This window comes from Varroa destructor, unplaced genomic scaffold (assembly GCF_002443255.2).
Source record: "Varroa destructor unplaced genomic scaffold, Vdes_3.0 BEIS01000006.1, whole genome shotgun sequence".
NCBI classification, from domain to species: domain Eukaryota; kingdom Metazoa; phylum Arthropoda; class Arachnida; order Mesostigmata; family Varroidae; genus Varroa; species Varroa destructor.
In genome coordinates, this window is record NW_019211459.1 from 8,420,400 (window position 1) to 8,445,826 (window position 25,427).

At 39.0% G+C, this 25,427-nt stretch overlaps 2 protein-coding genes across 11 annotated transcripts; one reads left to right on the forward strand and one right to left on the reverse strand.

The window, feature by feature from the left end:
* Positions 1-116: 116 nt before the first annotated feature.
* On the reverse strand, positions 117-19,498 carry LOC111252614 (glucose dehydrogenase [FAD, quinone]-like). 5 transcript variants are annotated; one of them, XR_015316295.1, is made up of 15 exons: positions 18,804-19,498; positions 10,057-10,221; positions 8,729-9,243; positions 7,928-8,136; positions 5,874-6,076; positions 4,951-5,144; positions 4,444-4,696; positions 4,036-4,203; positions 3,192-3,314; positions 2,860-3,051; positions 2,239-2,416; positions 1,668-1,748; positions 1,030-1,171; positions 588-698; positions 117-428 (listed from the first exon to the last, which is right to left on the reverse strand). XR_015316295.1 is itself a non-coding variant. In XM_086973885.1 (15 exons), the coding sequence occupies exons 4-15, from the start codon at positions 8,097-8,099 to the stop codon at positions 409-411; spliced, it is 1,899 nt and encodes a 632-aa protein (XP_086830011.1). In that variant the 5' UTR covers positions 8,100-8,136; positions 8,729-9,243; positions 10,057-10,221; positions 18,804-19,498; the 3' UTR covers positions 117-408. The 5 variants fall into 5 exon arrangements, 4 of the variants coding, with proteins under 4 accessions (XP_086830011.1, XP_086830012.1, XP_086830010.1 ...); XM_086973885.1 differs by having other exon boundaries at positions 588-760; XM_086973886.1 differs by having other exon boundaries at positions 643-698; positions 18,804-19,497.
* A 374-nt stretch (positions 19,499-19,872) lies between these two features.
* Positions 19,873-25,375, forward strand: rogdi (rogdi atypical leucine zipper). Of its 6 annotated transcripts, none has more exons than XM_022810168.2 (10): positions 19,935-20,037; positions 20,237-20,332; positions 21,016-21,087; positions 21,429-21,514; positions 21,944-22,088; positions 22,433-22,528; positions 22,871-22,978; positions 23,164-23,292; positions 23,781-23,864; positions 24,127-25,375. In XM_022810168.2, the coding sequence occupies exons 2-10, from the start codon at positions 20,240-20,242 to the stop codon at positions 24,175-24,177; spliced, it is 864 nt and encodes a 287-aa protein (XP_022665903.1). In that variant the 5' UTR covers positions 19,935-20,037; positions 20,237-20,239; the 3' UTR covers positions 24,178-25,375. The 6 variants fall into 6 exon arrangements, with proteins under 6 accessions (XP_086830016.1, XP_022665903.1, XP_022665902.1 ...); XM_022810167.2 differs by having other exon boundaries at positions 19,944-20,037; positions 20,230-20,332; XM_086973889.1 differs by lacking the exon at positions 19,935-20,037 and adding an exon at positions 20,051-20,084 and having other exon boundaries at positions 20,230-20,332.
* Positions 25,376-25,427: the final 52 nt, after the last annotated feature.

The window sequence follows — 25,427 nt, forward strand, 5'->3', positions numbered from 1 at the left end:
AGTAGACAAAGGGACCCTGCTTGGTGGAGTTTATCCTGTCCCATACAGTCACCTGAACTAAAAGTGATCATACGCATATAATCAGCTAAGGTTAGTCTAAAGATAAGAAGCACATCTCGCGATTTGAACTACTTTCACAATAATTTATTTCATAAGATGGTCAACACTAATTCCGTGACGCGCAAAGAATCTATATTGGTCCAATCGTGCCACAGTCGATACCGCATTTTGTCACTCTCTCGAAAACCACTGGACATAAACACTGGTCCCGGTGAGAACAATACAGCGTACCCTAGCTCGCTCTTCGTACCTTTCGACGTCTCTCTGCGTCGGTTTTAAATACGCGAGTTGTCCTGCAGCGCAAGCGGTACCATGCGATGTGGCACATATCGAATGGACCCATCGGGTTTATGTGCACTTAAGATGCCCTGCAAGCCAACAAACGAAAAACAATCGCAGTAGTAAATCGTAGATTAAACTAAGACGTAACATGAGAAAACAGATTAGTTTTAATTTGCAATAAATGCCACGATCTGACTGACGGTATTTAGTTGTCTCTTGCAGACTCCTGGATAGCTATATGTTACCTATGTGCTTCCACGTTACCAACAACGGAAATCGGTGGTCTATAGGTGACTGTACCTTGAGAAGGTCAGCGGCCCGCTCCGCGACCATAATGACGGGCGCATTCGTGTTGCCTGAAGGGATTTTTGGAATGACAGAAGCATCAACGACTCGTAGACCCTTAATGCCTTTTACCCTGCGACGCGCAAATATTCATGTTTTCATACCGTTGCAATGCCATCAAATGCGGTAGTGTCCGGTTTTATTTAGAAAATTGGTCATAAAATAACAGTGATTGAATTTTATGCATTGGTATTCAAAAATATCCAGGATGAATAAATCACTCAGTAACGCGTTCTATAATTTCTATTCATCAAAAAAAATATATATGTTTTAAAGTATATTACAATTCGTCGTTAGTAATCAACCCCAAGTATGTATCACTAAAAAACAAAAAACGTTTACCGAAGAAGAGGGTCGACCACGGTGCTGGGATCCTGTGGACTACCCATTTTGCAGGTTCCGACTGGATGGTATATTGTGGCGGTATAGGTGCGAGCGAGACATGCCAAATATTTGTCCGATCGAACCGGATATATTTCGCAACCTGAGTAAGCCGAGACGGTTTTGTTATTAAACATGCCGACGAGCAAAGGGAGAAGTGATCGTTACATAATCATCGATTATCTAAATCTCGATAAAAAAAAATACACAAAGTGGCAGCAATAGTGTCAGTAACAGATTTTGGGTTTTGTTAACACTGAGCGATGATATAACGGGAGGTCGTAAGGTACGTTAACATAAGTGTTGATGTCGGGTATCGCTATTTGCTGCTCATATGAGCCTACTGCGGTAGTATCTAAACTTAGGTTACCCGACCTGAAAATAAACGTTTCAAGTTTCGCGTTCGATAGCGCCGTTGAACATTGCTTCAGACGCCTAGCCCCTTACAATATGAAAAAATATGTCTACGTCCAACTCGGAACCTAGATCAGCACGTGCCGTTGAGTAATCAGGCTCACACGTAGAACTTCATTGATAAAAAGGCGCCAAATCTCAGATGGAGACAATACGTTTTACTTGAATCTCGTTACTAAACATACCTGGGAATATCATGCTGAATGGCCGAGCCCCGAATTTTTTGAATGGCTCCGACATGCCGATAGCAAAGCATTGTTTCATCGCTAAAATAAACAAAATGATTTGTGAGTAGAGATTTTTGCGAAATGATCTGATCTCCTGATCTACCAACCGTCATATAACATTAGAGGGACTGCGAAAATTTGTGTAGACTGCTTTGGCAGGTGCTGAGGGACACTTATAATCCAGCCTTCTGCTACCTCTTGCATTAGGCTGCAGCGCGTCCTATGCTGCTCCTTTCCGAAGACCCCTGTTCCCATCTGAACAAACTAGTGTCTTCGGTGGCCTATTCTCGGATTTACATTATCTCTTGGTGCTAAAAATTACTTCGAGGAAACCTGCAACGTCATATGTAACAAACATCTACTCCTTGAAGTTGCTCGAAGAACTTAAGTGGCTCAAAATATGCAAAAAGAACTCCAATTGTTGCGAAAGAATAGACGTTAGCTGCACTTGAACTCAGGCTAGGCACAAGGACATTTATAGCACATAATAACCTATCCAGATGTAAAATCATTCTATCCGTAGGTGTACCTTCGACGAGGGTAAGAACGTCTTCATTCTTTGTGAGGTACCTCGGATTGATGAGTGGCGGATCGTCAGGGTCTGAGGAACGCAATTTTACGTAACCTCGAGATCGAGGTCGCAAAAGCACTGGATATAGAGTAAATGAGTCAAGGTTTAAATAGGGTCGATATACTCGTTCGAAAAACTGCAACGTAATACATAAATGTATAAATTATAATACAAAGTCGAGTTTCCAGATTTGTTTGTCGAAGTCAGTCTTCGTATTTTACGTAAGTAACATGCAAGCAACTTTAAACTTAACAAGCCGGTTTTATCAGCGTCCACGGTACATATACGTTAACAATGCTGGCCGACCTCAAACATTGTATCCCAGAACCGTATTTAGAACCGGAGAAAGGATTTCTCTAACAAGCAATTGAAACATATGAAACAATAACGGGTTAAAGTGTGCCCAGACTCATTTCAATCGAACATATGGTATCGATGGCTGGATTTTCTTAAACAAATTTAATATATGTTGGATAAGGCATCTTTCCGTTAACGATACGTAAAGCATTACAAAGTGCGTTATGGATACCTACTTAAAAAACTGGCGGAAAATAACTTGCAGTCAACATAGGTAGTTACCTTGTCTGAAATTCCCATGACTTTTTTAATCGTAGATCCTCCATCACCAGCTGGCGAGGAAGATATAAAATGGATTTCGGCGTCTGGCCAATCTCCAGTGTCATTGTTATATTTTGTTTTCAAGAAGCCGACCCCCTCAACACCACCCAGCAGCGTCAGGGGGCCGTCCTTGGCAAAAATATATTGGATTACCTAAGAAATGAAATAAAAACAACAAAAAAATTAGAACTATAATACATAAGCTGTAAAAAAAATAGCAAGTTAGTTGTAATAATTTTAGTAATATATTTTCAAAGTAAATAAACGGACTTGATTCTCTTGAATTTAGTTACCTTATCAAGGCCGACTCTTTTGCGTACGACTGAAAGCGTCTGGTTGATTTGAAAACTTAACCCAGCAGCCCCAATATGGTCATGTAGATTGCGGCCTACTGGAAGGTCCATGACTACCGGAATCTGCCAAGCAAGATAAACACCACATGGTCTGTATTTGACGAGGAGCACATTAATAATGATCTATTCACTATACGTCTTGCGACTGACGTTCGACAATAGGGCCTGTTATTGGATTATATGCAAGTTCGTTATGTTGGAAGATGGTCGACTCAGCCCACGTATATCACAGAGACGTCTTCCGAAAGCCTACTCGGACCTTGATACTGCGAGCTATCCATCGTGCAGTGATTAATATTAATAGAATATATTCCGCAATAGGTAAAGGAAAAGGTTTAATGGAGTCAAACGGACGAGGCTATTGGCTGGACTGACTTATTTTCTTTGTTATATATTCGTTTCGATATAGACAACCATCGAAGTTAGCTCCGGAGGCATTATTAAACGCTTTTCTGTGCACAGGAGACCAGGATTAGATACAATATCTTAACTGATTTTTGGTATACTGAAGTAAAGGCCAACCGTTTAACATTTATTTTAATGTGTTTGACAGGTGGGGAAAAAAAGCTTTTGAGCGGCCGTCATCATCTTTCACTAGCTGACAGTACGAACGACAAAAATCGGACAGACAAACAGTCGGACAGAGAGACAGACAATCGGATAGACAGACAGTCGAACAAATTTAGTAACAAATGTGATTTATTAATGGTATACGTCCGTAATATACAAACGGACGTATTAACGGGGCTTCTACCAATCTACCTGGTATACAGACTGTACTTGCCCCGAGCGATCGAAGATGCTGAGCAGGTCCGATTCCCGACAGCATAAGGATTTGCGGTGAATTGATGGAGCCAGCAGAAAGGATAACTTCGCGATTGGCATGCACCGTTCGCAGACGGCCTCGAAGACGAAACAGAACGCCAATACAATGCCTCCCTTCAAGTAACAGCTGTGAAATAATAGGACATTTAATTGCCTCAAGAAGCTACAAGCACATGCTACCTTCCACTTACTTGTGTTAAGCTGTTTTTACGATTCCTATGAATCGGAACCCGATGCAGTCCAAACATAGCACCCGCTAATAGCATGATTTGAAATTTCGAGATACGCTCAAATCCGACTCGAATAAATCCACTTGAGAATTTACGTACGTAAATAGCCTTCTCTTGTACACGATCATAAAACTTACCTTAAGTACTTTAGCATTAGTGAGTATGTGCAGATTCGGCCTATAGCGTGCAGTATGTAAAAATGCTTTGCTTGTGCTAACTCGTTTGCCGTTTTGAACGGTTCCCTGTGGAACGTCGAAGCGGGTCTGCAAGTGACCATTATAGTCTCCCCGAGGGTAACCCAGAGTTTCTCCAGCAGCCACGAATGCTTCTCCTAACGGGGTACGGAATGGGGCTCGCTCTACGGTTACTGGACCCCCCGTCACGTGGTAGCTGTCAACATTCAAAATAAAAACAGGTCAATTATAGTAATCAAGGGTTATTGTGGCTATAAGATTTAATCGCTTAGCTATATATTAAGATCAATAACAACTGCAGTCTTCATAACACCTATATTTGTCGATTAAAAATGAGATTTAGAAACAGTTTCTAGGACTATATTGAGACGACCTTAGTTGAAAACAATGTTGTGTACGTTTTTTAATGCCTGTCGATTGTTCTCTTGCTATACTGTGCGCACAACGTACCCGCCCGCTAAAATATCAGGGTCTCTATTGTTTTCCGATTTCAGGAAGTAGGGAAACACTTCTTTCCATGACCATCCGGCGCAGCCTAGACCAGTGTCCCACTGATCGTAATCCTTCCGGTTACCACGCACGTAGAGCATGTAATTGAGAACACTTGATCCGCCTAATACTTTTCCTCGCGGCCATACACTTTGCTGAAAAGCATAACAAAAATAGAAAATAATATGTTTTGTGTGTATTAAATTGAGGATAGTTAATAATAACAATAAGATGGATACCTTCTATCCGTGTGAGACTTAGTCAATGTTTTGGAATCGTAAGTGCGTAAAAAGTTTTTGTTGACTTAGTGTGCTGTCGTAATGATCACAGGTTTGCCTATAGAATAGAGAAACGCGGGAATGGCCTAGGTACAGCACCGGCCGTGGGCCGTTTTGTCCTGATGGCCAGTCGTCTGAAACAATGAATAGCCATGACAGTTTTAATCGAACAACTCAAGAGCCTTATTTTTTTGAATGAATATCTCTAAACCACTAATGAGATACTACGTACCTTTAGGTTGATTGCATAAAATAATAATATATCGAAGATAGATCAAGGACTGAAATTGACTTACTGAATTACATTTGGTTTTTTTTTGTCACAACTATCGCATCATAGATCGACATAAAGACCTAGCCTTGCCTGGGTGACAAGAAGAATAAGTACATTGCTCTTACGTTACACTGTCGTAAACGATCGTCTTTAAAAAATCAATTCTAAGTTACTGTCTAAATTTACTTTGCCAGTGGTTGTAATTTTATTAAGAAACGCTAAAAAAAATGATTTTTTTTTTTGTAGTACAAGCTTTTAGTAGAAAAACATGCAGTATGTGAGTTGATAACGCAACGCAAGTATAAAAAAAAAAAAAAAGGTCCAGTAGGTACCCGATTATTGAGTCCAAAACAGGCAGCATCCTGGGGAACGGTTTTGTACTGCCAGTCAACGCGTGTTTTTTGAAATTCGGCAGCCAGGAGAGGCACGTCGTGGAGCGCCGAAGGCGAGCCTCCAGCTTCAAGGAGAAGTACTCGCATCAACGGATCCTCAGAAAGTCTCGCGGCGAGCACAGCACCTGCCGATCCTCCTCCAACTGAAATTTTAGTATATCGACGATATCATTAAGATTTTCTAGATCATAATTACTTATTCCAGCAGAAAGGACGGAGACGATCGAAACCCTTTCGGCGGCAGCAACTGAGGGCGAACTAAACTTAGCCAGTATCTACTTTGTTAGTATATACTGACTAAGTTTTTATAACGAAAAAAGCACTAAGGGATTACGCTTCAGGCCATTTTGGTGGCGCTTCTTACTTGAACATATTAGATATTGGATCGGTATCTACTATGTGTATATCCTTTATGATCAAAATTTTCGTTTTTCAAATCTTTAACAAAAATAATTAGCTCGCTACTACGGCAGAACAACGTAATGCTAATAATGGTTGACCGTATTGAGCACAGAACGTCGGCAGCGCATAGATCTTGACGATGCAATAATAAATGGTGTAATAAATAAATGTATGGTAGTAGATAAAAAAAAATAAATGGTGGTTTTTTCCTAAGTAATAGAAATAACCTCAATTTGCTTGCTATCACGGAATTGTCATTTTAACTTCCTTTCGTGTAGCGCCCGATCTTTGCTATTTTTTTCCCAGTTTTTAATCAAGTTTTTAACCAGTTTTTAATGTAGCAGAAACTGAAAAAAAAAAACATTTATTGCCGAAAACTACTGCACTGGTAACTTACAGAGGTTTAACATGTTCTGTGCAGTTACGAGATATTGCTATGTATGTGGGTCGTTCAAAAAGGTTAGCACCGAAAGTCAGCTCATAGTAGTTCGGCTGTAATAATAAGCATTACAATAACAGTGATTTTTCGTTAAGCCTTGCTTAATGATGGGCAAACGCCGAGAAAACTTCATCTGTATATGGGACAAGCGCAAAAGCTATGGCAGCAAGACGGCTTCGTCAGCAGAAAATTGTTCTCGCCGCAAAGAAGAGTCTGAAGGCGATCATTCGAGCGTGTGTCTCCCGTTCTTGAAATAGATACACTATGCTGATCAATGGGCTATTATTACTATCATTGGCATAATAATCAACATATCGATCGCGTCATTTCGATCTTTCCGTATTGTAGATTTCTGTTAATTTGATGGAAGTCGATGCTGCTTCTATTGCTAACGCTGCAGTCGCAGGCGTAAGCAAGATCTCTGGACAAGGGATTCCTAGCCGACTCCACTACTACAGCCGTGGGGAGCCCCCGCTTCCTTCAGCAAGCACGAGACAGTAGCAATAAGCGCCTTTCGTCATGTTACTTTACCCGCATCAACCAGCTCCCTCCTAGATTGTCAAGCCTTCCAGGGCTTTGTCGTTTTGGGTTTTCCTGCCGGCGACAAAATCCATCAAGCAGCTCGCTGCTAAGTTTTGAATGTGGTCACTGGACAACAAAGAACTAGACAGGCGTAGCAAGGTGAGTAGGAGAACGGGTAGCTCGTTGTTACTAGTAATGTTTTTCTAAAGAAAATAGAGGCGGCAACATTGCTAGATGGATAGGTGTATGCGAATCAATATGGACACTTGTAAAGAGAAATAAAACCGTAAAGGTGTCTGGGTGAAGATAAATGTTTACCACCGACATGAGTAAATTTGATGAGAAAAAATTAATTCCCTATTACCCAGGCTTGATGTCATTTTATAGGTTATCGATATGAGTTGCTTTTACTTGAAGCAGTAAAGTTTCCTCGATTGTTATATAGCTCATAAATCACATTCTTGTAGTTACTTTTCCCTTGATAGGATGACGCGTATATACACGTTGAGCCAGGAACTGTATCCACATATTGATTCATTCGTCCTGTTAAGAACTGGTAGTTAAACTTAGATCTCAGCACTCAGTCTACAACACGAATAGCTAGTAAGCAGAAAACGAGACTTCAACCTACCAACAACGTAGTCGTATTCAGGATCGAATGAAATGCGTGCAAAGGAGGGGGCCTCCCTTTCAACATATAAAAGAATCCAGGCGAGAAAGGGCAGAAGGCCGGCTTTCAGGAGCGTCTTAAGGAGCAAGGACCATTTCAAAAAGGTGATTGGCAGCGGTAGTAACAGGAACATCCCGACTCATTCATGCTCGTCTGAACACACAATAGGCCTTTTACCAATAGGATAAAAAAAATAGGTAAACAACTAACCACTGTTAGTAATTAGCGTTCACTGCGCTGGAGTAAAAGTGACATTTTGCTAATAGTTGCTACGAAAATTTGGCTGAAACAAGGTTTTGGCCATTACAAAAATAACTTTAATAATATACTAATAGGCCGGTTCGTCTGCGCGCATCGGGTTTGTTAGCTTGTAGTAGCTAATGACATCTGCTAGCTATAATAGTATATATAACAAAATTTCAAAGACCGACATTAAAAGTATATATATATTATATAAAATATATTAAGGGTATAACAATATCATAAGCTGAATATAAACTCTTTAAAAATGAAGATACCATATTTTCTCGTAAGTTAATGCGTTAGTGGAATTACGTTATTTCAGAAAAAAAAAAAAACTGGCAATTCAGGTGCGTTAGATAATCGTTTAGGTTTTGTATCCTCTTCAGGAGATTATCCATGGACACTCGCTTAGGCTATGTACAACATGCAGCACCTCCTTAGTTACTAGCTTATTACGTTATTGTGGTGCAAATGCTCAGTCGTTTACTAGGATACAATTAAGAGCTTAATCTCCATTACCTGACTGCGTAGAAGGTAACAATGAAGGAAACGACAGTGCTTTTTTTTGGCACGGTGCGAACGCAAAGATGACTTAATGTCAAGTCATTTTGAAGGAGTTTAAACGCTAGAATTCAGGAACATGGCTTGAAGGCGGCGCGGTAGATAGACACCCAGCTCTAGCCAAAGGCCAAAAACGGAAGCTTGCTCCATAGAATAACTAAAACGTATTAAAAAATAATAATAAAACTCAATTGTTAATTTTTCTAGGCCTGAGTTAGTGTTACAGGTCCACTCCGGCATCACAATGTACAGACATTGAAAACGATGAGTTAATGTCAGATTCAACTAAGAATTATACCGCTTACAATACTGACTATATGAGAAATTATTAGCTGTTAGTTTTGGTATTATACTATAAAAAACTTCCTTCTGTCCAAGTGATCTGGACCTGGACACTCGTTCCCTTCTCGAGGCAATGGAACGATTATAAGACACTCCAGCGGTGAAGCTTATTCTTGAGTAATAGGACAAATCTGAGGAATTTAAAGAAAATGAATACGAAGATCTAGTAGATGCATCTAGCTCTCAAAATAAGTAGATTATTTTTTGTTACTTGAACCTTTACGTTAAGAACGAAGATCGTACTTTCATACGGTACGTTTTTATAAAACGTAATCATATGAGTTGACATGCGCGCGATTTATTTTGTATAGAATCTGTGCACTGGAACGGAAGGGCATGTTTTGGCTCAAACACATGACCCGTCATATTACTACGAACTGGTTTAATATTAAAAAGCCATGCAGTAAGGTTCTAGAGTTGTCATTGGCAAATGGGAAACTATAGGTATTGAAAAAATTCAAGGTTTCCTTGAAAAAAATCACCGATAACATTTCTATATGATTACCAGTGCCTCCAAACCCTATGCCCGGCGAATGAATGCAAGCGGCAAGTTTGAAGATTTGTTCAACTAAAAACAGGTCACCGGGTTTGCCCTAGCATCTTGATACGACGACATAATAACACTTGAAAGAAGCAAAAGAGCAGCAGTACAACAAGCGTATTTTATTGTTAAGTTGCCCAATAATTTTCAAATAAAAAATACTCACGTTCCCACAAGGTATCAAAAGTGAAGCTCATGCAAAACGAGGTGATTGCATGCGTTGTTACATGATCGAATCCAACGCTAGATTAGTCATAATTAACGTTTCAATTAGTTGGAGCTTTTTAAAAACGTTATTATTTTTTGCCGCTCCATCATTCGGTGAAACGGTTGGATTTCATCCCGTCTATTACGAAAGTGCAGGAAACACAACCATTGCAAGTTTTTTCCCTGAAAAACTTACCGATTTGCAATTTCGACCATTATGTTGACCCCACCGGGAGGACCGGGTGTTCTAATCGAAATATATACTTTGCCTTTTTCGAAACACAAATATCCTTCAGACTCTCAGGCTCATAGCTAGATTAATTATCATTCTTGAGATAAGTTCAACAAAAGTGATGCCTTCCTGCAATGCAAATGAGGTTCAATGTTTTAACTCTACCAATAATACAATATACTTTTCAAGTTTCACGCTAATTTCCATACGTATACTGCATTAAGTAATTCAGAAAATAACCTAATGATCTAAAGGGACTCGCTTGCTGACATAATTTCGTTTATTACTATTAATTTATTATTAATTGCACCAATATTTATTATTAGAGAGCATATTTAAAGGCAGATCAACAACTGTAATTGATAAAAATATCCACTCTTTATTTAAGTAATTGCAGACACCCATATTGCATGAAGACATTTCTGGCCAACATAACCACCATCTTGTTTCTTCTATTAATTGATGTATTTACGGAAGGCTACTAGGTAAAGTGAAGATAACTTGGGAGCGCATTGGTACTCAGATGGCATCCTTTGTCACTGCGCGGGGTATAAAAACGCAATTTAACGCTGCACCCCGCTACTCATAAAACGAGCCTAAAAATCTTAACTTTAGATTCGTATTAAAATCTACTAGGTCCTACTGCGATTTAAAATGCGATATTTACATCTTGTAATTATCCTGCGTTTTTTTTTTTTCACTGAGTATTGACAATGGGGCACTGACAATGTTTCGTAAAAGTGCGATATTTTGCGCTAATTTTTTTAGACTCAATTCTGCGAATATTTGGACAAATCGTTAGTCTATGACAATAATACTAGCAACTTTAAGTTATAAATCAATTTGAGGTAACTTCTCGAAAGGTATCTGCATCCATATTTTATTTATCTTAGCTAAAGTCTCAGCCAAAACTGTCAATAATATTTTCACGTACAGTCAACAACGGATGTTCTTTAATACACAATTAGAACTCAATAAGCATAGGCTGAGAATCGAAAAAAAACATTATGCCTATCTCAGGCCAAAATATTCCGGTTGCGCATTACTATTAGTTGAAATGCGAAAGCTATATATAGGCAGTTGTTTGTATAATATTTTTAACACATTCTTTGATCAAGCGATATTAGGACATGGAGATTTCCAATGCTTAGTATAATATATTATCTATGAGGCCATCGACAATGATTGCATTGGACCTACGATTCGGCCTATTCTTGTTTCATTAATTCTTAGTGACAATTAGAAGACTGGTTGCTGTTTGAAATCTTCAGTTAAAAGTTCCTATGTACCTGTGATTCTGACACAACAAGTAAAAATTAGTTTTCATCTCATCTGGCCCGTGTTTCTGGATGACTCGGCGTTAGATTTAAATTTTAAGGCTTTGTACTAACAACACCTACGCAGTCTAAAACTCTAGCTACGGTAATGAGATTAGACGCTAAAAGCTACAGCTAGCTGTCCAGTAAAAATAGTTAGGCAACGATCGCTAAGAATGGTTCCATGTGTTGTCTCTCGCGCGATACCATTGTGAGGTAACGGACGCTACCACATACCCTTTGCCCACAATTTCAACAAAACTGGTCCATCTATCTATGTGCACTAAGTAAAACAAGCTTTATCATAAACAAGCTTCTATTGTTACCATCAGCTACTATGTGTATCGCTCAAATGAAAATAAACCAAAACATTGTTAGCTCAGATAAAGTTTTCCATATATGTTGCGTCAGTATGAACGAATTTATGGCGGATCTATGCACATGTACCTTAGTACTTACCAATATACAGGAGTTAGCAGTTGACGCTTGTCCACACATTAAACTTCGTTATGTGCATGCAGTTTAATAGCTATACTACCTAAAAGTACGGAACTGCTTTTTAGCACAAAAAATCAACGTTCCGATAGGCGCACACAGATTCTTACGAAGTCTCTGTGCTACCATTGATCTATCGTTCCGATATCACCTGAGTGACTTTGGAGTTTAAAGCATTTTTCCTACAATTCGCTTTTCGTCGCTTTCTCAGTCGTGGTTCTTGCGTAGCCGATCGTTGTAAGGATAAATTGCTCCTCACTCTCGAGAACGAGAACTTAAGGCACACGCCGTTGCCCCTAACACGGGCCTTCATTTGCCACTTAGCCAATGCATCAGCCGACCCATCTGTCGCTCTGCAGAAATAACACTGGGAAAAGTCAGCTAATACCCGCGAGCGCCCTGACGTTTCGTTTTGGATGACACCAATGGGCGGCTGTTATAGAGAAGAGGCTGCGTTACGGCGGGGAGGGAACCCAGGACCACTGGAGCTTGAACCCGCCTACAATCACATTAATCGCGTTCGACCGACAGCAACGTCTTCTCCTATAAGCTGCTCTTAAGACTCCGCATCTAAATGCGTACTAACTAATACGCACAGATAGTAGTAGTAATACTAACAAGAGTTGGGTAGGCGTGAAGAGGAACGATCGAACCTCTCATGTCTATAGTGCCAGTCATGATATATTTGCTTGTGATCATACAGGGCCATTAAAACATAAGTGACGAAACATCAATTTGCATGAGCAAATGTGTTGTTTGCTATGTGTAATAAGAAAAACCAGATAGCTAAGGACAAACAGTTTCAATCTGTGTATGCAAGAACGATTACCCAGACCATTATAGCGTCTCTAGTTGGCATAATCTTCATTCATTATTACCACGCGTATTTCTTATTTCATTTTTTTGCGGCCTTGTCAAGGAGCTGATTTATTCAGGTGCACTGTAAATTGCAAATAATTAGGTAATAGCAGAGACAATTAACGATATATTATACGAAAATAGCCATGGGTTTAATTCTCTTATATCCAGTGGACCACTGACTTCGCGATGTTGACCCCAGATGTCGACGCCACCTGCCTGTTCATATTATTATTATACGGTACAGTTAGTGAGGTTTGTGAAAGCCTGTTAAACTGGGAAAATATAGGTCGCCGCATATAAATCAAGTTACGTAAGCATTGTCTCAGAGTACTAGCAGTCCGGCATGAAATAAACACACCTTTATTTTATATAATTAATACTAATGCAAGTAATCTTATGATTTTATATACCGTCGTATACAGTAAACAGAATTTCATTCAGCCGATGCTAACTGATTCTTCCATTGCAATGAAGACTCTGCAGCAAAGTCATAAAATAGTTATTGCCTAAGCTGCTAGTTATGTCAACTAGCGGCAACCTAGCGACACAGATATTTCCAGAGTGCTCAACGCGTAGCATCATCAGATACTATATTAAAATCAACCTAAGGCTTGTTAAAAGCAGATTTCTTTGTTTCAATGAATAGAACTAGGGCGTATGCCACTAAGGGCAGGCAACGTTTCCGTAATTTTCTTTTTTAACAGTAAGCTGTCCATTGAAAATGGAGACGGCGTTTAAAATATGTCAAGTTAAGGTATAGGTCGCCTCCGACAGACAACATTTGTGGACGATTTTCTGTGAATATTCTGTGAATCAACTATACGGACGCTTTGACAAAAGATTCCAGAATTAGTGCGTAAACGACGCTTACGGGTTTGGCGAAAAGGACCATCGTATGAACTCATTGATTATATATCAATTGTCCTACCAAATAAAAATTGTAAAACCCTTTTAAAAGATGAACATAGAAGCCAGAACGGTTGGGGCAAATCACTTGCTCAATTGTCATATCATAAGGCTCTTCCTTCCTTGTTAGCTCCAACACTCTCCCTTCATAGGACAGCTAGTGCATATATAGCTTAAGTTACTCACATAAAGGGAGGAAGTGATACTATAAAGGATGGGCTTTATTGCACACAATATAGAACTGTGTTTCTGTGTTTTAGGTCGGACATTAGGATACAGGACAAAGACTGGCAATGAGTTGGAAAGCCCCGGGTGGTGGCTGACTTCACAAACCATAGGCATCTAGCTGATCGCAAACAGCCACCATACTTCACTTCGTAAGTTCACTGGCGATGTACAATGCGTGTGGTTCTAAGAAGAGCTTTTAAAAATGAGTGTTCGAGTCGAACTCTTACCTTTACCTCGCAGCAAAAAGGACTAAAGCAAGATGCAGGCACATTTTAGCACATTATGCTAAGGGATGTAATAATACGTATGTTGACCAATTTTGTACCAGACATGAGCTACTTTTGAGAATGTATTTGAAAAATCACACGAATCGCTCTAGGTGATTGAGCCCAAAACTTGTGAATCTCGCGAATTGTTATAATGTGTTTGTGTTATTTTGTACCTAGTATTCTCGACTAGAATAAAAGTTATTAAAGCAATTGTGTTCAGGCCACTGCGCCACACTGGTCCAGACAACCCCTGTGCAACAAATATGGTACACATAAAGAACGTACGGGACAGATCTACAAAAATACGGAGACGAATATCAAATTGAGAAAGTGTATATATATTGTTAATCCAATAGTTACGCTTTACGGTTTTCCACCAGCAGAATCTACGGGGTATTTTCAAATTTACGAATCTTGAGGATTTACGTAAGACTCGTTCCTGCTGCTGCAGTTGCTCTTGCTGGAGACAATTTATCTATGCCAAAAAGCGTTTTCCCACTAGAACCTAGCTGTGACATGTATGCTTCTTCGTATAATGTCTGTTTTTGCGTTGGCGGTCGTTTTCATTGATCAGTTCCTACAAATATTTTCGTTGTCACCGATCGTTTCGTTGTCTTGACACGTATTCCTTCTATAAATATTCACTTTCATTTCGCTCGTCTCTGATACTTCCTGCCGATTTCTGTCCGTATTGCATAGAGCCTGCTGATTACCATTACGAGGGCTCTAACGCCACTTAATAAGCAATAGATTTGACATCGCTCTACCGTACGCGGGGCTGGTCTTGTCTATCTAGCGGCTTTATGCTTGACAAACAATGTCTTCGGCAACATAGTGTCAGCAAGCGCGCCAGCTACCCGTCGCCATAGTTCCGCTTCGTGTCGTAACGACTACCGTTGAGAAATCTTAGCCATTGTGCGGTTTGAAAACCATTGTTGTTGATAGAACGAAGTGGCTCGTACTGGTTTCAGTAAGGGTTAGCTGACTGCAAGCGTTTTGAGATTTGTCTGATGTGGAGCCAACACTTAAGTCAACATTGATTGGCATTTAAAAGTGGCTGAGAGATTGATTACCTAAAGCTTAGAAGGCCGCCATTAGTAAAGATTTGCGTATACATCGATGTTAAATTACGACAAATTACTTGAATGCTCGATACAGTCCTCTAAAGCTGTACTTAAACGACACGGTGTACATCAAATCTATCGTTTTTTTTACCACTGCAATTCTCAAATCGATTAAATTAATTTCTATTAATACAAATCAGTTAAATTGCTGCAGTATGTATATGTATCCCTTATAAATGGGTTTTACTGCGACGACAGCTGGGTCTAGTATGTGCGATACTGAATGGCAGGTAATGGTTACTGAAGAGAACCTCCGCTATTCAAATAATAGTTCGAACATATTATTATTGTAGGCCTCCTGATGATTCACAACTTTGTTTTTCTGGACCCTAGTTGACATTGCCGATAGCCACAATCTTTGAGCTATGTTAAATGAGAAGCTTGTTTTGCATTTGTCAGTTTGGCCGAAAAAAAAATTACAAGTCGATCGTACCAACCTGATTGTGCATTCTGTATCCACCCGGTGATATTACTATTATAGAGGCCAGGATAATAGCTAGGAATACTACACATATAGATACAACTCGCGCCTACTTCATCACCTTTCAGTTTGTTGCACATGATTAGTACTGAGTATACACGTAAACGCAAGTTACCAACCTATTGCTCTTGCGAATATAACTTGAAATAGGTGTAAATTTGCCTGACTTGAACCCGAACTCTGTGCCTTAACTTGCTGCGGTTGCCCTGTCACACTTTTTGCATTTACTCTGTCACTTGGGTAAAGCTGTTTTTATAATAGCACTACAGGTTTTCCTTTGCAATTCCCCTTTCGCCATCTATCAGTAAACCTACTACATTATCTTCGTCGCTCTGTTACTTGTCTTCAATTGTTTAGTTACCCCAATTTGAATATTCCACTATACGAAATCCAAATACCTTAGCAGAACCTAATGAGGCAGGATTCGGTTAAGTGGGCACACACGGGATTCAAATGCTTTAGCAAGAGGGTTTGACCCGCATGAGCCCTTTCTCTTCGAAAAGAAAACAGATATTACATTACCATTGTCGTATTGCACTAGTAACGTTTTTGGCTAATCTGGAAAACACGTGGTGCTCTAGGTTTGAAATTTGGCGAAACCGTGCTTCGTGTCCTACTAATCCCGAGACCCTTAGAGAAGGGCCCAAACTTCTCTGCGAATTATGCCGGTCCCTATTGCAATCCGCTTTGTGTGCTGTTCCGTATGTGCTGCTATGGTTTCGTTATCTCAAAATAAAATTTTAGTATAAAAAATATTAATCAATCCAGATATTATTCTGCTTAAAAGATGAAGACAACAGACAACTTCTAATTTAGTTTGTGGCCTGCTATTTAAAAGTACTAGGCCAACATCTAGATAGTTCTCAAATTTTTAGTCTTTGTTGAGATTACTGCTCGAAGAAGTAGTTTTCCCCCAGTTTACATTAGAACGTCTGAGGAAGTTATTCTATATATTGTATTTAGCATATAAAAGGTATTACTCAAGCGCACAATTTTCATCAAGATAGCACGTAAAAGAACGACAAAAATTGCTTTTGGTTCGGTAGACATACTCTTACTTGTTTAAGAAGATTGATTTATTATCGACCATACGAGTTTATATTGATCCTTTCTATGTTCAGAAGTGCACAGAAAATCACAGTAATTTTGATAATAACTTACGGTTTGTTCCCAAGGGTTGATCGACATGAACAAATATCTTATTATATCGACCACGTTTATCATTCCGGAAAAAGAAAGCATTATAGACATGCCACTATCTAATATAGCCGTTTCAAGCTCTTCTACGATTTACTGACAAGCATAACCGCCCAGCCACTAGTGATCACTCCGCTGATTCACTTTGTTCCGTCTTCAACATAGAATAGACGACAATGTGCTATCACTGAATCGTGTAGCGTGAACAATATGCGTTTGTGTCTTGGAATTACTTCCTTGCTGTATGTCTGTGGATTCATCTGGCGGAAGAAAGTTGACTGTAAAAAAATGCTGACGCGGGCTTCACCTCCAAAACAAACAAAACAGCACCAGCCTCGTCCTACGTGAAAAATGTCAGGTAATACTACATTACAGAGCCACACTGCAGCATTCCTAGCGGCAGAGATTGATTCAATGAGAATAGGTTCTAGGACAGATAGACACAGGATTGAGCTAAATATGACAAAACGTCATCGCCTTAGTTGGCCATGCATAAAGGTACTGCGCCATAGGCTGGTCGGCTCAGCGCATCCCCGAGTGAAGTTGGGTACGGCAAAAGATAGTGTTAGAAGCAAAAAAAGCTCAAGGGGCAAAGGAAACACTGAGATGTTTAAAGGATATAATGGGTTCAGTTTTCAGACGAACTGATCGTTGTTGTGCCCCACGTTTGATGCTGGCGATTCCTGACGTTTTAGGGGCTAATAGGCACCAAAAAACTATGCATAACATAAGGTGAAGAGATACCTGATTAGGATCGCGGTGCGTTCCGTTCAAAGAATGTGCCGCCACAATGGGGCAGCCCACGCCCCATAGGCTTCCAATTCACTCTTTAGCTTCAGACGCGTGGTGAGATCAATGCTAAGAAGAACTCACCCGCGCGTGTCGATTACTACACGGGAACGTGTTTATTAATACCTGTCCAACGCTTGCGCATGTTCTAATCGCCGAGGAACATATGAAACAGGAATTTTTTTCATGGTCACGACATTAATTTAAATTCGACTTAGTTTAGTCTGGCAGTGAACGCATGATCTAAATCTGTCGATAGATAACAGCTCATTCATTTTTCTAAAGCTAGGTTTGTTAAAGTGGCGGTCACCGCATTATTTGACTGGTCGATTGCCCCTCCGTTGTCACACCATTATATCGGTTTATAAGTTTGCTTTTTAAAATGCGTTGCTTAGTTCCTAAAATACAAAAAAAATCTCATCTAGGCAAGACGCAATATATAGACGATGCATTAAAAAGCTTGCTAAGACAATATCTATATTTTAGTAAGGCATTTGGCCACTTTGAGGTTAATTTGTCCTAAACATTCAAGCTGGTTTATGCCTCTATGAACTTTAACCAGAACTCAACGGCATGTGACTAAACAAGGTTTTTCAGGTTCTAACTACTGTATTTAAGAAGGCGAATTCTCAATAATCAAATGCGTAATTTTTTTATCAATAATTTCTCCAACAATTGTAACCTGTTACAATTAATTCCCTATAAAACGTTTATACTGTAGGGCCCAATGTTAAGTTCATTTACGCTGGGTGCATTGAATTTTGCGACTGATGCTAGTCCGCGGTGTTTAGACTGCACTATTCGGTGAGTTGTTCTTAAAAAAAAACCGAGAACGAAATTGAATATCGGCTAAATAATGGCCCACAAACTGCAAACACACTCGCTGCGATAATCAAATCATATGTATTTAAAGATATTTTGCCAATATCACGATTTTGAAATAAAAAGCCTGTCACAAGGTTTGGTTCATTTTTCACAACCTTAAACATTAGTTGATCATTCATTTTAATAATGACATTCTAACTCGTTTTTAAAAAATACATACCATACCATAAGCCAATATGTTTGCCGAGTTTATTTGTTTCTTTGATAACAGCCACTCTCTTTCGTTCCGTTTTCACCATAAAGGAACACGATCACCCTACACTGCCTGTAACCAAACCTTTCAGCGATACCTTTTTTTTGATCACCCCTCCTGTCTATTTATTTTCTGGCTCAGTGGGCCCCGCTGGCTTTACCGTAACGTTGTACAATCCGTACGCTTCGCGTTGATCTATTTATATATCACTTAAAGTACTAGTAGCACAGTAGAGCAAGATAAAATATCCAACATGGAAGTAAAAAGATTGTAAGAAAGAACTCCACAAAGCAACGATTGCTTTGGATTAAACTATGTAAGATCCGTACACAAAACCACAGAACGCAAGTCTCTATTCACTGTGAGACATTTTCACAAAAGAAATTTGGAACATATGGAGCCCACACGCTTTGGCGCATTTTCGGATTAAAATGGCCTCTATAATATCTTTTCTATATTCTGTATAGATAGTATTGCCAGAACATGTCCTGCAACATCCGTGATGTGTACCTCGTGGGCCTTTGCTCGTGGATCTATTTAACGTGGATCTAGAAAGCGTCTAATTCTTTTGCACTATCCGAATCAAAGCACAGGAAGCTTCGGCATTATGGCTAAGCCGGAAAAGAATCATTTAATTGCACTTTACTTGATTATTTAAATTTGGGCTTTACCACTTCTACGAGATACGGAGAGTATAAACGAGCTTATGAAGATCGGTAGAAGCTAGAACATTAAACTTAGCTACGATTCCAACATAGTAGGTAAAGAGCATGTAAATAAAAGAAAAAGCCAAGAGAATGCTAATATATTCGATGAGTTGTGACAACTAAAGACTTTCTACTTCGAACCTCCAGACATATGTCCCTCTAACATTTTACTGAAGAATGCATCAATGATGCCGGAGGGAGACACTTTAAAAGTTATGTGGCTATAAGGTTGAAAGCACGAACTTCACAACTTCTGTATCGGTGTCCAAAGAGACCTCAGAGTCGCAAGCTTTGCGGCAAGGCTGAAGATCGACGAAAAAGATCTTTCTTACTTTTTGCTGTTCAAGTCGCCCGCTACAGCACGCATGATAAGCAGGGATGCGTTCATCCATTCGTCCACCCTCGCTCTACCCTACACAAGAACACCACCCTCAGTGTTACCATCAACGAACAAGTCACAATCAACTGTTTTTATAGTAAAATTGTCTATTGAGGTGATGACTGCAAAGACGAACACAGAGCAATACAACGTGCACGTTCAGTAGAGTACAGTTTTTTTCTTTCAGGAATCACAATAGAAAGGCTTCGATAACAAAGTACAGATCTCAATTAGTTATTGGTGCTCATACCCTATCCTGGTAGAATTCCATATCCTCCATTACGCAAAGTAACAAAATTGAAGACAGATTTCAGGGCATGAAAATGGCAACGACTACAGAAGCGCACCATGAAGGGGCCGCCCTAATTACCAACGGTGGCAACAGCAATGTTAGCGAAATTGAAACACTTGTAAGCACTTTATTTGTTCGAGAACATTGCAGTTTTAAAATCAGCTCTAGAGCTACCCTTGGAGAGCTAGCAATCAGCTAATCAAGGAACTGCATAAACAACCATTATTTCCTTTTTTTCGCTTAATTCTGAGTTTTGCGTTTTTTGTAAGTTATAGTGAACATCGAAATAATTCAAAGTTCTGTGTTTACCCAGTTGGGATACGATGTTAACATTATTTGATACATCATTTTTCGAAGTGATGAACATTTTATTTTGTAAACGCGCATGTTACTCTAATCTTCTACGCATAAAGCACAGGCTTTTCTGTTTGCAGGAGCGTCTCTATAGTGTATTTGCATAGTTTTTCCTGAAAATTAGATTCTCAAAAAATATAGTAAATAGAAATTATAATATAATGCAGTATCATAACGCAGAGAAATGGAAAAGATTGCATGACCGAGTGTTTATGAGGATACCTGATGGTGGAGCTCGCTCTTTCGTCACAATCGACTGCAACCAACAAACTATTTATGCCATATACGAATACGAGCTTACAGTGCCCAACTATACACATGATGTCTGGATAACATATTTGCGTACGATTGACCGCGAACGGCGCAGATTTGTATAGCATTATTCAATTGAATCATTGAACCTTGTGATTTTATTGTTTCTTTTTTTCTACTATTTTGCTGTTCTAGCAACGCGAATATGAATGGCTACTGAAATTCGAGGTGAACGATATCGTTGAACAGCTTCAAGGAGTTATCGCCGTGAGTACTATTATTGGGCGCTACCTATCGATAGTACTGATCAGAGGCTGTTTCCTAGATTTGGGTTGTAGTGCGTGAATCATAAACGCTTGCTCAGTCTACGAATATGTCTAGATTAGCATTGAAAATGTACAGTTGGCTCTATTAGAACAGGACCCAAACATTTAAGATAGACACAGTATAAATGTTGCCTGATCTTCGGTGTATAGTTTGAAACTTAACTAAAACCACCAGAAAAGAAGTTGAAGAAATACATGTATCTGCATATATAAAAATAAATAGCGTGCTGAGCGGTACGCTAGAATTTTCACGCTTACTGTAATTCTATATCTATTTGGTAGGAATGCTCGAAGCGATTTCCTCTATCGATCCCCGGTCACCACCAGACTGAAGCTCGCTCTGATAAATTCATAATGCAGAATACCATGTAAGTAATTCTATCTTAAAATATAAATAGATACTTCTATTTCCGATATAACCATATGACCGAAACAATCATTATCTCCATGAATGTCTACTGAAAACGCTAATCAATCGTTTTGTTTAGCATCATTAGTGCTTAACCAACAATCGGGACGTGTAAATGTGTAAAATGATTATGAATGTAAATGTGAAAAATTGATTATATTGATGCGAATTGATTGAAAAGCAGCTAAAAGTATGCTAACGAACAGCAAGAACTGTAACTCCTGTCGTAGAGCCAGCGCCCGCGGGATTGAGCTTTAATGTCTAATACTCTAAACAATTACGTGTGCGTACTTAGCAGTAATAATTATCAAGATGTCTTCACTGTTTTTTCATTGCCACACTTGACAACTTATTTGGTCTGCTTCGACTGCTATATGTTGTGGTGCAGCGCTACGTCAGCCGACCAGAGCAAAGTTGTGGCAACTCTGACAGGGGACTCAATTAGCCATGCCGACATTAGTCTACGCTTACCAAAACACTCACAACCCAGCCAAAGAACAATTGTGCAAAATGACGCTCAATGGAAGCTGCAGGTAGGGGTCATTTTTTCTACTGACAACCAATTTAGCCTTGCAATGCTTTGTTTATTTACATGCCTAAATACTATATGTACTACATTCCCTCAAAACTATTTAATTTTAAAGGCCATTTTGTAAAATATCGAAAAGCATAATTTCTTTACTGTATTAAATAGGTGATTTCGAATATACTATTGTTTTCCTTTGTTATTACAATAGATCGCTTTTCACGGACAAGCTCATATTTATATTTGACTTAGATCTACAAGCTTTATTCCATATGTAATTAAGAAACTTTAAATATCGGTATGAATTAGCTTAGAACTTGCAGCTAACTACAGTTATCTGCTTTTTTACAGCAAATTCAAGATGCTGGTAATCATCTCATGCAGGCTATGAATCTTCTCAATCCGAACCGGGTGGGCGGACGATTCAAGTTTACGTCTGGACAGGAAGTACGCATTTAGCTGAAATTACGCACACACAGACACGCGCATTTAGATAATAATAGGTATTTACTCCAGGTGATTCTGTTTACGTATTGTTCACTAAGCGAAAAACTCATCGCACGGTTCAGTAAGGTCTGTAATTTTTACTTAGCGAAGAGTTTTGAACATTGTCATGTAGACGAAAACGACAAATATTCTTCTCATCTATTTGAAAATATCACAAGAAACAGTCCTTTTTTATACGGAGTCAGAGCAGGAAGATTCTAAGTATATATATATATGCCAGTTGGTTAGTACTGTTGATTTAGAAACTGATCTTCATCATGTTTCTCTTTGCATTCGACTTAGGTTCGCAACCTTATGTCAGACGTGATGACGTGCGTAGGCCGTGGGAGAGCCTGTCTGGTAGTACCTAAAAAGAGGACAATAGAGGAGATCATGCAGAGCAGAAATATGGTACGAAATAACGTGTGTGCGCAATGCAGTGGCTAACTGACTTGTTTGATTTATATATTAGGGAGCAGTAATTTTAATGTTTTTTCTACTTTATCTCTTTATATGTAGAGTTAATACAATCTTGGTAATTTGACATTATTATATTTTGCTTCCGGCTCGCTGTTTTTGCTTTTGCGGTTATGTAGAAATCGCTTCAACCACCGCTCCCGAACGATGTTGCCGTGAGCTTCTACATCCAGAGTTACAAGCTCGTTTTTGCTGTTTATCATGTCCAGAAAGATCCCCACGGCCAGCAAAAATTCGATGTTCTACAGGCAAGTACGGAATTGCCATCTTGAACGTGAGCGTGCTAAGTTGCAACTAACCTTATCATTATTGAGAAATGTTAATAAATCCATATATATATATAACCTAAAGAATAATGCTCGTAGGTGATGGCTGACGTCTGCCGTTGTCAAATTAACAAATATTCTGTGGTTTCTGGTTCGACCCTTGTACCATGTTTTCTAAGAATAAAATATGTTACAGCTACTTCCTCAACGACTTCATTTGTATTGACACGTTTGGTGCATTTTAGTTTTACTCATATACGTTCTATATTGCTAACGATAAACCTAGGATTATTTCCATATTAAAAACGTGGAAAACACACCAAAAGCAGATATAGCAGTGAGCATGTAATTTAGACTAGCTTTGTAATCATCAAGAGCTTCAATTCTTTTTATCACATATTTTTTTCGCCTAGTTGTCGATACGTTTCACCCTAAATACGATAGTGAACATCCTCTGGTCTAATTTTTAGGCGGAATGCTCTGTTCCTTGGTTGAGCGAAGTGCTAGTACTGTTCACTGTCGCACTGCAACTTTGTCAACAACTTAAGGACAAGGTATTTAACATAGAACTTTACTCAGTAATTTAAAGTTTGCCATTCATTCAGCATGATTGTTTTTCATTGTCGTTGAGTGAGTTCTCTCAAGTACATTCGAAACTCATATATTGCTCAATATATCATGCACTATGTGCTTTTAGCAGGCATGTCCTATGGCATTTCTGGGAAACCTTATTATTCGAATCCTTATTGCGCACGGCGTATTCTTACAAATTTTTATGTCAAACATTAAAAACATTGGCATTGCTTATTGTTTCAGGTGGAAGTGTTCAACCAATACAACGACTTCACTGTTCCCGACAAAATCTAAATGTCAACATGCAAAGAATAGGTCCCCCGTCCAGTAAACGCTACGCCCCGAACCATAAGATAACGCGAAAACACTGTAGAACAGCACGAAATTCCCTGACTCATGTCGCATTAGAATGCACTGTGTCATCACTAGCATCACCGTCACAGGACCGCTCAGATGAGCCGAACAGCCTGATTTGGTCATAAGTAACACCCTTCAAGTCGATGTCGTGTGATGGGAGACAGTCTATTGATCTTGCATTTAGTATTTGACTGATGCTAGTAGGGCAGGAGGCATTAGAGCTCCTAGTAATAGTATGACCCTGCAGAACTTGTTTTTGATCCGTTTTTTAATGTGTTTATAAGTTATTTATTTCGCTGTCGTTACCATGGGTATACTTCGTGCCAGATTACTAATGTATTTGACGTATGCTCTATTCTATTCCATAATTATGATAATCAGGCGAGCGTGAACAATGCATTCAAAAACTGACTGTCCATCCAACACTTCGGTCGGTTCTATTTATTGTTATGGATATCGTTATAACTAGAGTCGGTTTGTACTCATTAACAGTAGATGTATCATATAATGATATTCTCAAGCTCATTTTTTTCAAAAAATACCCTAAACAGATACCTTAATATTGGGCGAAAAAGATATGAAATGACACGTGGTCAGCGAAACAAAGTTTAAATTATTAATAACAATAAACTGATCGAGTCCTCACACAGTCGACATTCCTTAGTTTTTAGTGACTGTGAGTGCAACTTTATTACAAGCGATTTAGTCATGGTAAACACCTCACGACGTATTATGTACTCACTATATACTACTTGAAAGTGTTTAACAAAATAAGAAAAGTAACAAAATAACTCTAAGAAGGATTTCATAAAATTACAACAGAAAGTAGTCAAATGGATGAGATTGCATAAACTTAATTGAATGTTATAGTAAGGTCTGAAGTAGAGCATAAATATTGATTAAACGAAAGTATCACGCTATTGTATAGAAAAAATTTGCACGGAACATCTCGCATCCTATTGTTGCAACTTTGTTGCAAAAAGGGTTACCTACATTTCTGATTGCGATAATTACTATAGTCAATTGAATAAGTAATTGGTGTGTGTCTGTATTACGTTTATCGACGATGTAGAGATTTAATGTTCTAATAAAATGTCCTCAACCGTTAGGTAATGTCTAACATTGAATTGACCAATAGATTGTTCTTACTTAGTAGATTAAATCTGAGGAAATCTAAGAGACAGAAA

Bases quoted from the DNA above. Each gene is read 5' to 3' on its own strand.
- LOC111252614 (XM_086973884.1), bottom strand. From the start codon at position 8,099: ATGTTCCTGTTACTACCGCTGCCAATCACCTTTTTGAAATGGTCCTTG. The intron at 3,052-3,191 runs GTAACTAAATTC...TTCATTTCTTAG, and splicing joins AAAGAGTCGGCCTTGATAAG to GTAATCCAATATATTTTTGC. The intron at 429-642 runs GTACAGTCACCT...GTTGGCTTGCAG, and splicing joins GGGCCGCTGACCTTCTCAAG to GGCATCTTAAGTGCACATAA.
- rogdi (XM_086973890.1), top strand. From the start codon at position 19,909: ATGATAAGCAGGGATGCGTTCATCCATTCGTCCACCCTCGCTCTACCC. The intron at 21,088-21,428 runs GTGAGTACTATT...TCTATTTGGTAG, and splicing joins AGCTTCAAGGAGTTATCGCC to GAATGCTCGAAGCGATTTCC. The intron at 22,089-22,432 runs GTAGGGGTCATT...GCTTTTTTACAG, and splicing joins ACGCTCAATGGAAGCTGCAG to CAAATTCAAGATGCTGGTAA.